Source organism: Rhincodon typus, chromosome 11, assembly GCF_021869965.1.
Source record: "Rhincodon typus isolate 14 chromosome 11, sRhiTyp1.1, whole genome shotgun sequence".
Lineage (NCBI taxonomy): Eukaryota > Metazoa > Chordata > Chondrichthyes > Orectolobiformes > Rhincodontidae > Rhincodon > Rhincodon typus.
Window position 1 is genome coordinate 72,755,739 of NC_063342.1, and position 14,046 is coordinate 72,769,784.

Consider the following 14,046-nt stretch of genomic DNA (forward strand, 5'->3'; position numbering starts at 1 on the left):
TCCTATTCCTGTACCTGTCCAAATGTCTTTTAAATGTTGTAACTGTACTTGCATCTACCACTTCCTCTGACAGCTCATTCCACATGCGAACCACACTCTGTATGAAAAAATTGCCCCTCAGTTCCCTTTTAAGTATTTTCCTCTCACCTTAAAATTATGCCCTCTGGTTTTGGACTCCCCTATTCTAGGGAAAAGACCTTTGCTTTTCACCTTATCTATGCTCCTCATGACTTTATAAACCTCTATAATGGTCATCTCTCAACCTTCTACGTTCCAGTGAAAAAAAATCCCAGCGTATTCAACCTCTCCTTATAACTCAAATTCTCCAGTCCCAGTAACATCCTAGTTGTGAGGGACTAGATTTTATCTAAATTAAATTCAAAAGGCCGCAACCAATTCTAGTGGAGAATTGCAACAGGTCTTCTGAAAGTCCTTGAGACTGAATATAATATGTACATGGAATGAACTGTCAGAGGAAGCCACAGAGTCATAGAGTCATACACCGCGGAAACAGACCTTTTGCTCCAACTCAGCCATGTCGACCAGATATCCCAATCTGACCTAGTTCCATTTGCCTGCATTTGGCCCATATCCCTCTAAACCCTTCCTATTCATATACCCATCCAGATGTCTTTTAAATGTTGTCATCGTACCAGCCTCCACCACTTCCTCTGGCAGCTCATTCCATTTATTGCACCACCCTCCATGTGAAAATGTTTACCCCTCAGGTCCCTTTGAAATCTTTCCCCTCTCACCTTAAACTTATGCCCTCTAGTTTTGGACTCCCCCACCCTGGGGAAAAGACCTTGCCTATTCAACCTATCCACGCTGCTTATGATTTTATAAACCTCATTAAGGTCACCCCTCATCCTCCAACACTCCAGGGAAAATAGCCCCAGCCTATTCAGCCTCTCCCTGTAGCTCAAATTCTTCAGTCCCAATATCAATGAAGAAATATATTGCTTACCTGCGGACAATGTTCAATTTACTCTGGACCATTGCATTAGCATATCGTTCACATTTTTCAAATTAAGTGGTAGATGCAGGGATAGTTGCAACATTTGAAAGATATTTGGATGAATATGGGCTTAATGTGTGAAAATGAGACTAGTTTAGTTTGGGAACATGGTCCACCTGGACGAGTTGGACTGAAGGATCTGTTTCCGTGTTGTATGACTGTACAACTCTATAACTCTATGAAAAGAAAAAGGCTACAAGTCAAACAAAGATGAAGAGTCCATAGGTGCAGCCTTGAGCTTGCTTTTGTGGAGTGGAGCAGCCCTGCACCCACTCCACTGTTTGATGGAAGTTGCATGCCGTCCCACTCTGTGTCTATTCAGTGAAGCTTATGTATGAAGAAGCAGCCCAACAGCCAATCTCTCACCAGTGGCGGTCATGGATTCAGTCGTTTCTCCAGGAGCTTTCTGAATTTTTGCCCTCACACCCATTATCATTCCCTTTCCCTTTAATTGTTCGCAACCTTTTAACATTGTCTCCTCCAAGCAATTCTCCTCCCCCTCTCACTGGTCACTACCCACCCCCCGACAACTACATTTATACCCGGGTTTGTAGAAAATTACACAAATGGGATTAGGCCCAATGGTCAAGTCCACCAGCACTTGAGTTTAAGGTGAAAGGGGAAAAATTTAAAAGGGATATAAGGGACAACATTTTAACGCAGAGGGTGGTGGGTGTATGGAATGAGCTGCCAGAGGAAGTGGTGGAGGCTGGCTTAATTACAACAATTAAAAGGCATCTGGATGGACTTATGAATAGGAAGGGTGTAGAGGGATGTGGGCCAAATGCTGGCAAATGGGATTATATTAATTTAAGATGTCTGGTTGACATGGACGAGTTGGACCAAAGGGTCTGCTTCTGTGCTGTACAACCCTATGACTCTATTCAGGTAGGTCTGAAAATGGCACAAAGCAAATTAAAATGAGTCAAGGACTCAATGGAATGAGGGGCCTCCTTCAGAGCCGTAATGGCTTTAACAGTGACTCTGAATTTGACAATGCAAAGCAAACATCTCCCAATCTCAGTCAAATAACAAGTCAGCAAACAGAGCTGGAATTGGATAGGCATGAAAAAGTTCCTTAAAGGATCACTCGAGTGGATGATGTGTTGATTTGACAGAGGAAAAGAGGATCTGGTATAGGGAACAACAGAGTGAGAGATCGATTTGTGTATCTGCCCCTTATGGTAGGACAGTGAAGAATGAGTGATTCCCAATGTGTTAATGACTAGAATTGAGTCCATAGGAAGAACACACTGAAGAGAAACTGAATGTAAGGGCTTGGTACCATATGTACGCTCATGAATGGTGCAATCTAAAACCAAAAAACACTGGAAGTCCTGTCAGATAGTTTCCTAAGATTAACCAAGACAAAATTAATCCAGATTTCTAAATGCTTATACTAAATGCAGTATGGTCCTGTATCGAAATACTGACAGAGTTCTGTGCATTCATTCCTACCTGAAAGGAAATGCTGAAGAGCGTTGACATAATACTGCCAGGACTTTGGATTTGAGACATTAAAGGAGATCTTCAAACCTGTCGGCTCCGGTCGTATTGTCACACCTAAAACAGGGCACAACTCAAATTTACTGCAGTGTTACAGAGGCAATATTCACAAAGGGAGCAAAAAGCATCGGTAAAAGAGAAAGGTTTACAACGTGAAAACGTCAATCTATCGATGTGTCCATTTTGTAGCAGGAAACAGGATTTAAAACGTTTGCTAATTTTCATTGGCCCTTTTTCAATTATTTTGGTCTAAAGTAATTTTCATTTGTTTTTTTTTTAGTGAAGATAGAGAAACATTTTACCTGTAAGAAAAATATATTATACAGCGCTGTGCATTATAGGAGTATGACAAACACTCATCTTGGTGAACATTGTTGAACTTTTAACTTTACTTGTTTATTCTTCTACTTTATACTAAAAAGGATTTTAATGTTGAACTGCTATATTTCCTTATTTTTCTACTTTTTACCTAAGATTTTATACCTCGGTATGTTTGTACCTAAGATGGTGCTGTGAATGGCAACATTGTAAACTTTTCACTGTATTCCTGTATCCCTGTATCCCTGTAAAATCAAATTCTAATTCTAATTCCAATTCTATTTCTAACTTTAATTCTAACTCTATGACATAGGACAAACAGAATGTGATATACAGGGCTAAGCAATCCCATAACCAACTAATCAGATCTGTGCTCTACAGACCTGCCACATCCAGTCGTGAATGGTGATGGACATTTAAACAACTCACAGGAGGAGGAGGAGGAGGAGGCGCCACAAATATCCCCATCCTCAGTGATGGGAGAGACCCTGGCACATCAGCAAAATTCAGCTGAAGCTTTTGCAACGATCTTCAGCTAGAAGTGCCGAGTGGTTGATCCATCTCAGCTTCCTCCAGTGGTCGCCAGTATCAAAGACATCAGCCTTCTGCCAACTCACTTCTTTGTACATGATCTTGAGATATAGCTGAAGTCTCTGGGTAATATGAAGGCTGTGGGGCCTTACAACATTCTGGCAATAGCGCTGACAACTTGGGCTCCAGTGCAGCTACAATACTAGTATTTACTGAAGTGATGGAAGGGATAATCAGCAGTGCTATCAACTGGCACTTACTCAGTTACAGCCTGCTCATTGACGCTCAATCTGGGTTGAGCAAAAAAAATTCAAAACATCTGCTACTGAAGCAGCCTGTACTGCAGGGACCATTCCCTCCGGGACACCCTGGTCCTCTCTTCCTTCTCTCCCAACGCCACCCCACTGCCCCACAGCACCTTCCCCTGCAAATGCCAAAAGGTGTAACACCTGCCCATTTACCTCCTCCCTCCCCAGTATCCAAGGGCCCAAACATACCTTCCTGGTGAAGCATCACTTCACCTGCACCTCACACAATCTAGTCTGCTACAACCGCTGCTCACAATGTCGTCTCCTCTACATTGGGGAAACGAAGCGTAGACTGGGTGACAGCTTCGCAGAACATCTACGTTCTGCTCACAGAAAAGGACCCTGAGCTTCCACTTGCCTGCCACTTAAACACACCACCCTGCTCCCTGGCCAACATCTCTGACTCAGGCTTGCCGCAGTATTCCAGCGAAGCTGAATGCAAGCTGGAAGGACAACACCTCATTTTCCGCTTAGGGACCCTGCAGCCCTCTGGACTCAATATCGAGTTCAGTAATTTTAGGGCCTGAACTCTCCCATGTCCTAGACCCCTACTCCACTTCCTAGGCCTTATTATCACATAGTCTGCCATTGCGCACTACCTATTGTTAGCCACTAACGGTCCCGATTAATGGCTAGTCACCCTCCTAGCCAGATTGTTCTCTAATCCTTTGTCCGTCCAACTGCTTTTCTCTCTCTTTGAGCTCTATCCCCACCTTTCGTTTACTCCTTACCCCCTCCCCCAACCCTATCTACTGCATATAAACCAACATTTTCCAAGCTACCATCAGCTCTGAGGAAGGGTCACTGGACCCAAAATGTTAACTCAGATTTCTCACCACAGATGCTGCCAGACCTGCTGAGCTTTTCCACCAACTTCTGTTTTTGTCACCTCTATTTCAACTCTTTCTTTTCTCACTTACTTGACACTTATCAATTCTCCTGGACTGCTGAGACAATTTTAGAAATATTTTTCTGTTCTGCCTGGCCAAAATTCCTTTCAGTGCTGCCAACTTGAAAACTTCTCTCTAAACTCTCACAGCTTGGAGACTTTACAACAGAAAATCCATCTGCTAGGGTCACTGTTCTCCTGAATTGACCACTGGATTTTACTGTTAGGAGGAAAATGTCCTTCTGAGCGGAACAATTGATTCTTCTGAACTGAAATCAAAACTATGCTCATGGCCCAAAGTCTGTTTTCCCTGTAGGAAACTCAGTAGTATAAACATACCATCAATTAACAGTCCTGGTATACTGCAAGGCACTTACTGTATCATATGCTTTCTTGAACTTTTGTATTCCAGTCACTGCCCCAAATGCCTTTCTGACCTCTTAAAAAAACTAGTTGCCTTCAAAGATCTGAAACCAAATTCCGTCTTCCTCTATTTAAAAAATTAAAGTTACTAAATGACAAAAACATTTTATACAATTCAAAATAATACAATCCATAACAGCACAGGAGTAGGGCCTTTGGCTCTCCAAGGCTGCGCCAATTCTAATCCTTATTTAGACCCTCTACTTATTGTCCATCCACAGTTCCTATCCCTCTGTTCACCACCCCCCCCCCCCCCTATGTCTTATCATGATACGCCTCAAATGTTGCTACTGTGCCTGCTTCCACCATCTCTGCTGGCAGTGCATTCCAAACAGCCACCACCCTCTGTGTGAAAACGTTTCCCTGCACTTCCCTTCTCACCTTGAGTCTGTGCCTCTTGTAGTTGACCTTTCTGCCCTGGGGAAAAAGCCTCTGACTGTCCAGCCTATCTATGCCTCTCATAATTTTGTAGACCTGTATCAGGCCGCCCCTCAGCCTCTATCTTTCCAGTGAAAACAATCTGAGTTTATCCAACTTCTCCTCATAACTAAAACCCTCCAGACCGGGTAACATCCTGGTAAACCTTCTCTGCACCCTCTCCAAAGCATCCAGGTCCTTCTGGTCATGTGGAAACCAGACTGCATGCTATACTCCAAATATTATACAGCTTTATTACATAACAGTGAGAAGCAGAGTGAGACAGACTGACTGTTGCACACAGCTCGGAATCAGACCGAGGCACACTGTTACACGTATGTATTTACAGATCTTACCTGGTGATTTCAGCTGGTCTTGATAGGTTGGTGTATAGGGATCCGTTGTGGTCAACAGCACAAAGAGGGCCAGTGCAAACAATCCACACATTACAACATAGAAGGCTGCGTAGTATAGAATGATGAGAGCTGGGGGAAGAGTAGTGAAATGTTACATCAAAGATATACATCGCAGAAACAGTTCGTTCAGCCTGACCATGCCTCACTTCTCTAGTGAACCTCCTCCAGCCTTCATGTCCATTTTCATCAATTTAATCCTTTATTCCCTTCCCACTTATGCCCTCATTCAAACTCCAAATTCAGTTGAAATTCCCGTGAAATCCGATAGAACACAACACTTCCTGTTGTACTGGCTGGGATTTTTGTGATTACATACATAGCAAAACTGTGGACATTCAATGTTATGAGCGTGTGAAATGGACAGCAGTTTCAGCCACCAGCACATTCTCTGTTAGATTTGTAAATTGCTGTCAGTCACAGCCTGCTCCTTTGCTGGGTTCACTGAGTTACTCACCACTGAGGCAATCAGCATAGTATTGATGATGTGTTGAGATATTCCGCTTTGAACACCCTGTTCAAGCTGTAACAAGTGCTGAAAAAGTTTCTCAATCTCTCAATGTTCTTCGCGCCGTAGAAACAGGCCCTTCAGCCCACCGTGTCTATTGCAAACACCAAATTACATTGACCCCATTCACCTGCACTTGTTCCATGGCCTACTAGCCCTGACATTTTAAGTAAAACCGAAAGAACTGCGGATGCTGTAAATCAGGAACAAAAACAGAAGTTGCTGGAAAACTGGCAGTTCTGAGGAAGGGTCACTGGACCCGAAATGTTAACTCTGTTTTTTCCTTTACAGATGCTGCCAGATCTGCTGAGCTTTTCCAGCAACTTCTGACACTTTAAGTGCTCATTCAGATGCTTCTTAAATGTTATGAGAGTGCTTATCTCCACCGCCCTCTCAGGCAACACATTCCAACCTCAGGGAGAAAACAATTTTCTCAGAACTCCTCTAAACCATTTCCTCCTCACTTTAAATTTATGCCCTCTGGTCTTAGACATGTCTGCCATGGGGACAGAATTCTTACAAACTACACTCTCATAATTCTGTAGCCCTCAATAAGATCCCATCCTTGACTTTCTCTGCTCCACGGAAAACAAACCCAGTCTATCCTTTCTCTCCCTTATAACTGAGACTTTCCACCCCAGGCAACATTCTGGTGAATCTCCCCTGCAACTTCTCCTGCGCAATCATGTCCTTCCAATAGTGTAGCACACAGTGTTCCATCTGTGGCCTAACCAATGTTTTATATAGTTGTAACAAGACTTCCTTGTTCCTGTATTCTACACCCTGGTTAATGAAGGCAAGCATCCCATCTACCTTCTTCTATATTATTCCACTCAAGCCATACACAATGTTGAGGTATAGCCCCTCACCCTCCAATTGGGTTTTAGCAGGTTTCTAGACTCAACAATGAGTTCAGCAATTTCAAACTTTTAATGTCTGTTCCCCCTTTTGCTTCCTTTCTTCAGTTCTGTCTGGTCTCTCTGTTATTGAACTGCAGCCATACTGCTATTCATATCTCTTATGGTCATACCTTTTGTTTCTTCAACACCCTCTAGGCTCACTGTCCCCTTTCAATGATAAGAAATCTTACTATCTTTCAAACTTTTCTCTGAGAGGTCATCCATCTGAAATATTAATTTCGTTTCTCTGGCTTGCTGAGAACTAATCGACGTTTTCTGTTTTTATTTTATATTTCCAGCATCCACACTATGTTGTTTCCAGAAAGATTCAGCTGAATGAGATTTTCAAGGACTTACCAATTTATGGTTATAGCTAAACCCCTCTCTGGCCCTGACACACTAACTTTGGAAATCTGTGTCCCATGATAAACATTCCAAAGAGTTTTAAAATAATAATGACTTTTTAAATGTTTGATACTTCAGATTCCACTATTATCTGTCTATGATCTATCCAGTGCTAGTCTTCAAGCTTCCTAAAAGGATTTCAAAAAAAAGACAAGCTGTGCTTTTAATTTCCTGGTTTGTTTTACAAAAGATCTTCATTCTTCATTCTGATTCACAGTGAGCCCATTTTCCGGTGAACCACAGATACTCTGTAGGTTGTACTGGGATCTCACTGCCCCGTTCTCCCCTCACAGACAACAGGTCGTTCTGGGATTTCTATGCCCACTCTCCCCTCACCGACCAGTAGGTGGCGTTGGAATCAAATATGTCACAACTGGGGAATGGATACCTTCTAAATATTTGTGGTCAACTTTCTCCAAAGTTATAGCCAGCAGTGTACTAAAACTGGGTGACTAAACGCAACAGGCTATTATTACACCAGAATAAAAACAAGGTAAAGAATAGTTCACTTCCAAAAATGGCCCAAAGTCTAGCAGCAAATGAACTTTCCACATCAAGGATAATGGAGCAGAATTATGCTTGAATGGGCATTGGGTGACATAATCAGTCCTTATAATATTTATAAATTGTTCTTATTGTATCTGCCTACCTGTCTGTTACCTTCACATTTATTAAAACTACAATTAGGGTGCTGATACTCAGAATCACAACCCTTCCTTTACCCATCAAAGTCTTGTAATTAATTCTGGTCAAATTTCTAGCTGTGCAGAATGGATTGGAGGGCGAATATATCTGAAAGGTTCTCAGACAAAGAATTACTCTTTGGAATGTTAATCATGGGACACAGGTTTCCAAAGTTAGTGTTTCAGGGCCAGAGAGGGGATTTAGCTATAACAATAAATTGGTATGTCCTTAATGAGCCATTTATAAAACCACTGCACTTTCCAGCAACACTCAGACCATAGTGTCTGTACTCATGCTTTTACAGCAATCCAGTACCAATCTCACTGTCCCACCCTCTCCTCAATCAACCCGAGCAAACCAGTATTTTTTCCCCTAAATTCCTCAGTATCAATCCCAAACATATCCCTCCATTTGACTCCCTTCCCATTGCATCAATTCCAAACTAATCCCACTACCTCATTCTCTCCCCATAACCCTGTATCAATCCCAAACCCTTCCCAAAGTCCTGTATCAATCTCCTACTCCCACTCCATAGCTTTGTATCAATCCCAAAGTAATTCAATTGTCTCACTCCCTCTCTGTAGCCTTATATCAATTCCAAACTAATCCCCTACTGCCCTGCTCCCTCTCAATAGCCCTGTATCAATCCCAATCTAATCCCACTGCCCTGCTCTCTCCCTACAGCACTCTATCAATACCAAATTAGCCCCACTGTCCCATTCCCTCTCCATAGCCCTGTACCAATCCCAAACTAACCCACTGCCGAAAAAATAGCTGTGTAATCTCAATTTCCAAATTGACAACCATATTTCTCTTCCCCGGCATTATCCTGGTGAATCATTGCTGCATGGCCACAAACATATCACTATTATTGAGTCATACAGCATGGAAACAGACCCTTCGGTCCAACCAGTCCATGCCAGCTATAATCCCAAATTAAACTAGTCTCACCTGCCTGTGCTTGGCCAACATCCCTCCAAACCTTTCCTATTCATGAACTGATCCAAATGTCTTTTAAACATTGTAACTCTACCCACATCCATCACTTCGTCTGGAAGTTCATTCCACACACTCTGTGTAAAAAAGTTGCCCCTCGTGTCCTTTTGAAATCTTTCTCCTCTCACCTTGCAAATATGCCCCCTACTTTTGAACTCCCCCACCCTAGGGAAAAGACCCTTTTCATTCACGTTATCTATGCCACTCAACCCCCGAACTGCTGGCCGACCAACGTTTAGAATAAATGCCTCATGACTTGTCTCCTCCTCTTGTACCTTCTGCCCTCAAAGAATTTGCGACTCATTTTTGCCTGATGCTGCCCAATCCCACTTCATGCTGGTGAGGGTCTGACTTACCCCACTTTCCGGGTGTCCGTCCCATGAACTCCTTTGTGTCAGGATTCCAGACAAAGCGTTTGAATTCTTCCATGCGTTGATTGCAAGTCTTCTTCTCATTGAAAGTCGCCATTGTTCAAATCTTTGTGGTTTGACAGTCCAAACGGGGTAAAGTCAAGTGTATTGGAAAACGAGTGAAACCGTTATGGGGGGTAGTGGGAAACCGAGCAATCCTTTTATAGCAATGACGTGGTGCCACCAAGCTGTAGCCAGAGACGTAAAGAACAGTTCAGAACATTCCTAAGATATCAGCACTGTTTAGATTAGTGTAAATGGATCAATAGCTATACTACTATGAAGTGACTTTCTGACTGTGTGCTCAGTTTATAATAATCCTGTAGCACACGAGGTGATAACTTTATCATGTTTGACAATTCTAATGCAAACTAAATTCATCAGCTGGCCTGAAACTGTTTTGTTTTTTTTTAAACAGGCTCACTTACAATCCAAGGACATTGCAGGAGCTCTATGGGCTGACACTATCTTGTACCAAAAAGTGACAATCTAGAGCCACATCATTTCCACCCTCATAGATCCCATCCTCTCCATCCCAGTCAGATCCCCACCACAAGGCAGCAGCTACGTAAAGACTGGCCTTCAGACACAAATCTCTTGTTGCTACTACTCTAGCCAAGAGGAATTTTTGTTTTTATTTTTTGTTGGATGCAGGCATCACTGGTAACACAATCATTTGCTCCCCATCCCTAACTGTCCTTGAACTGAGTGACTTGCTGGGCCATTTCAGAAAGAGTTGAGAGGATTGCTGAGGGTCTGGAGTCACATTTGGACCAGGCAGAATAAGGATGGTAGATTTCCTTCCCGAAAGGACGTTAGTGAACCGGATGGGTTTTTACTTCAATCCAACAGTGACGATTATCTCAGAGAACACAATGGAATCTTTATCAGGAGGGCCGAAGGGCCGAGTAATGGCAGATGGGGTTTAATTTAAATAAATGTGAGGTGCTGCATTTGGTAAGACAGATCAGGGCAGGACTTATACACTTAATGGTAGGGTCCTGGGGAGTTTTGCCAAAAAAGGAGATGTTGGTGGGAAGGTTCACAGTTTCTTGAAAGTGGAGTCGCAGGTAGACAGGATAGTGAAGAAGGCTTTTGGTACGCTTGCCTTTATTGGTCAGTGCTGATATCTTTGGAATGCTCTTAACTCCTGCACTTTATGTCTCTGGCTATAACTTGGTGACATCACATCATTGCTATAAAAGGATTGCTCGGTTTCCCTCCCCCCATAACGTTTTCACTCGTTGTCCAATATCGGGTGTCATGTTGTGGCTGTACAGGACATTGGTTAGGCCACTTTAGGAATTCTGCTTGCAATTCTCATCTCCCTGCTATAAGAAAGATGTTGTTAAACTTGAAAGGGTTCAGAAAAGATTTACAAGGATGTTGCCTGTATTGGAGGGTTTGAGCCACAGGGAGAGGATGAATAGGTTTACAGGCAGCATGGTGGCTCAGTGGTTAGCACTGCTGCCTCATAGGACTAGGGACCTGGGTTCAATTCCACCCTCAGGTGACTGTCTGTGTGGAGTTTGCTCATTCTCCCCGTATCTGTGTGGGTTTCCTCTGGGTGCCCCTGTTTCTTCCCACAGTCCAAAGATGTGCAGGTTAGGTGGATTGGCCATGCTAAATTGCCTGTAGTGTTCAGGCATGTGTAGATTAGGTGGGTTATAGGGGGATGGGTCTGGGTAGGATGCTCTGAGGGTCAGTGTGGACTTGTTGGGCTGAAGGGTCTATTTCCACAGTGTAGGGATTCTATGATGAGGTTGGGACTACTTTCTTTGGAGGTTGAGAGGTGACCTTACAGAAGTTTATAAAATCATGAGGGGCATGGATAGGGTGAATAGCCACGGTCTTTTTCCCAGGGTAGGGGAGTCCAAAACTACAGGGTGTAGGTTTAAGGTGAAGGGGAAGGATTTAAAAGGAACCATGCAGAAATGGTGCACGTATGGACTGAGCTGCCAGAGAGAGTGGTGGAGGATGATACAATTACAACATTTAAAAGGCATCTGGATGGGTATATGAATAGGAAGAGTTTAGTGGGATATGGGCCAAATGCTGGCAAATGGGACTAGATTTATTTAGGATATCTGGTCAGCATGGATGAGTTGGACCAAGGAGTCTGTTTCCATGCTGTACAGCTCTATGACTATAACATAGTCTCATGGTCACTGTTGCTAAGAATAGCTTTCAATTCCAGATATATTAATGAATTGAACCTAAATTCCACCAGTTCCTATGGTGGGACTTGAACCCATTCCTCCAGGCATTAACAACTCTGGTTTACTGGTGCAGATATAAGTCCCCAAAAATAACTGGGTGAGCATTACTTACCACTACTGACACAGTGTATGGGTGGATCAACGGATTGATAGCTGGCAAGTAACATTCACTCCACACAAATGCCAGCTCGGTCCATACACATCTCCAACAATAGAGAATTGATCATCCCTCCTTGACATTCAATGGTGCTATAATCACCGACTCCCTCTCTGTCAACATCCTTGGGAGGTACCGTTCACCATAAACTGAACTGGACCGGCCATATTTGGTCTCCTTATTTAAGGAAGGATGTAAATACATTGCAGGCATTTCAGAGGAGGTTTACCAAGAATGATACCTGGAATAAGTGGATTGTCTTATGAGGAGAGATTGGATAAGCATGGCTTGTTTTCAGCAGAGTTTAGAGGAATGAGGGGTGATTTGCATGAAGTGTATAAAATCAGTGAATGATCTTGACAAGCTGGACCTGGAAAGGATGTTCCCTCTTGTGGGCTTGTTTTAAAATTAAGGGTAGCCCCTTTAAGACAGAGATGAGAGGAAACACCTTCTCTCTGAGGGTTGTGTGACTTTGGAACTCTGCCCCAGAAGACAATGAATGTGGAATAATTGGATATTTTAAGGCAGATGTTTGTTAGGCAGGAGAAACAGATGTTACTGGGGGCAGAGTGGAAAGTGAAATTCAGAACACAAACAGGTAAATCATGATCTTATTGAATGGCTGATTGATATGTTTCTGTTCCTAATTCATTCTTTCATATACAAATACTGTGGCTACAGGAGCAGGACACAGGCTATGAATTCAGCAGAGAGTGATTCACCTCCCCAGAGCCTGTCCATCACCTACAAGGAACAAGTCTGGCTTGTAATGGAATACTCCTCTTTTGTGTGGATGGGTGCAGCTCCAACAACACTCAAGAAGCCTAACACCATCCAGGACAAAGCGGCCCGCTTGATTAGCATCGCATTCACAAACATTCACTTCTTTACCGCCAGTGCAGATCAGCAGCAGCGTGTACAATCAACAAGATGGACTGCAGAAATTCACCCAAGATCCTCAGGCAGCACCTTCCAAACCCAAGACCCACTTCCATCTAGAAGGACAAGGGTAGCAGATACATGGGAACACCATCACCTGCAAGTTCCCCTCCAAGCCACTCACCATCCCGACTTGGAAATATGTCGCCGTTCCTTCACTGTCGCCGGCCCCAAATGCTGAAATTCCCTCCTTGAGGGCATTATGGGTGCCCATTTACCCCTGGACTCCAGTGAATCAAGAAGGGAACTTCTCACCTCTTCTCAAAGCCATGTGTAACAAATGCCTGATTAACCATTGGTGCTCACGTGTGGTGAATGTATAAATACAAACATTTATAAATAAAATGTCTGGTAACTCTATCTCATTCTCGTTTGTGGGATCCTGCTGTGCTCCAAGTAGATATGGTTTCCCTCTACAAACCATGAGATGTCTGTACCTCAGTGACAACCAGCTCTTCAAACCACAAGAAGGTTGCAAAAGGCACTACACAAGTGCAGGTGTTTTTTTTCCCTTTTAAAGGAGTCTAACTGTACAGACATTTATAGCAATCTTCAGCCAACTTCTTGGGAAAATATGATTTTAAAGAGGGAAACACGATAAATACTTAATATGGTTACATCTTTTTTCTAGCCAGGAGCTTCCCAGCATCAATATTTTTTATAGAGCTGTAGGCCACCTTGTACTTTAAAAACGATCATCCAACCATTGCGGTGGACATCACAAAACTGTTTAATTCTGAACATGCTGTGTTTTTGAGATGAGTTTGCAGTCCTCCCATCACACATTGAAGGAAATCTGGATGAGTTAAACTGAAATTAACTCTGCTCTTAAGCTGTCAGTTTCACTGTGAGTTTGAGGATATCTTGGGTTATAAGAGGGACTAGTTTAGTTTGGGAATATTGTTGGCATGGACTAGAATCATAGAATCTGTACAGTGTGGAAACAGGTCCTTCGGCCCAACAAGTCCACACCGACAGCATCCCACCCAGTCCCATTCCCCTTTAA

At 43.1% G+C, this 14,046-nt stretch overlaps 1 protein-coding gene across 1 annotated transcript; it reads right to left on the bottom strand.

Annotated features, from left to right (window-relative positions):
• Positions 1-2,417: 2,417 nt before the first annotated feature.
• LOC125484344 (potassium-transporting ATPase subunit beta-like) lies at positions 2,418-10,009 on the bottom strand. The gene is made up of 3 exons (XM_048602550.1): positions 9,672-10,009; positions 5,767-5,895; positions 2,418-2,581 (listed from the first exon to the last, which is right to left on the bottom strand). The coding sequence occupies exons 1-3, from the start codon at positions 9,781-9,783 to the stop codon at positions 2,418-2,420; spliced, it is 405 nt and encodes a 134-aa protein (XP_048458507.1). The 5' UTR covers positions 9,784-10,009.
• Positions 10,010-14,046: the final 4,037 nt, after the last annotated feature.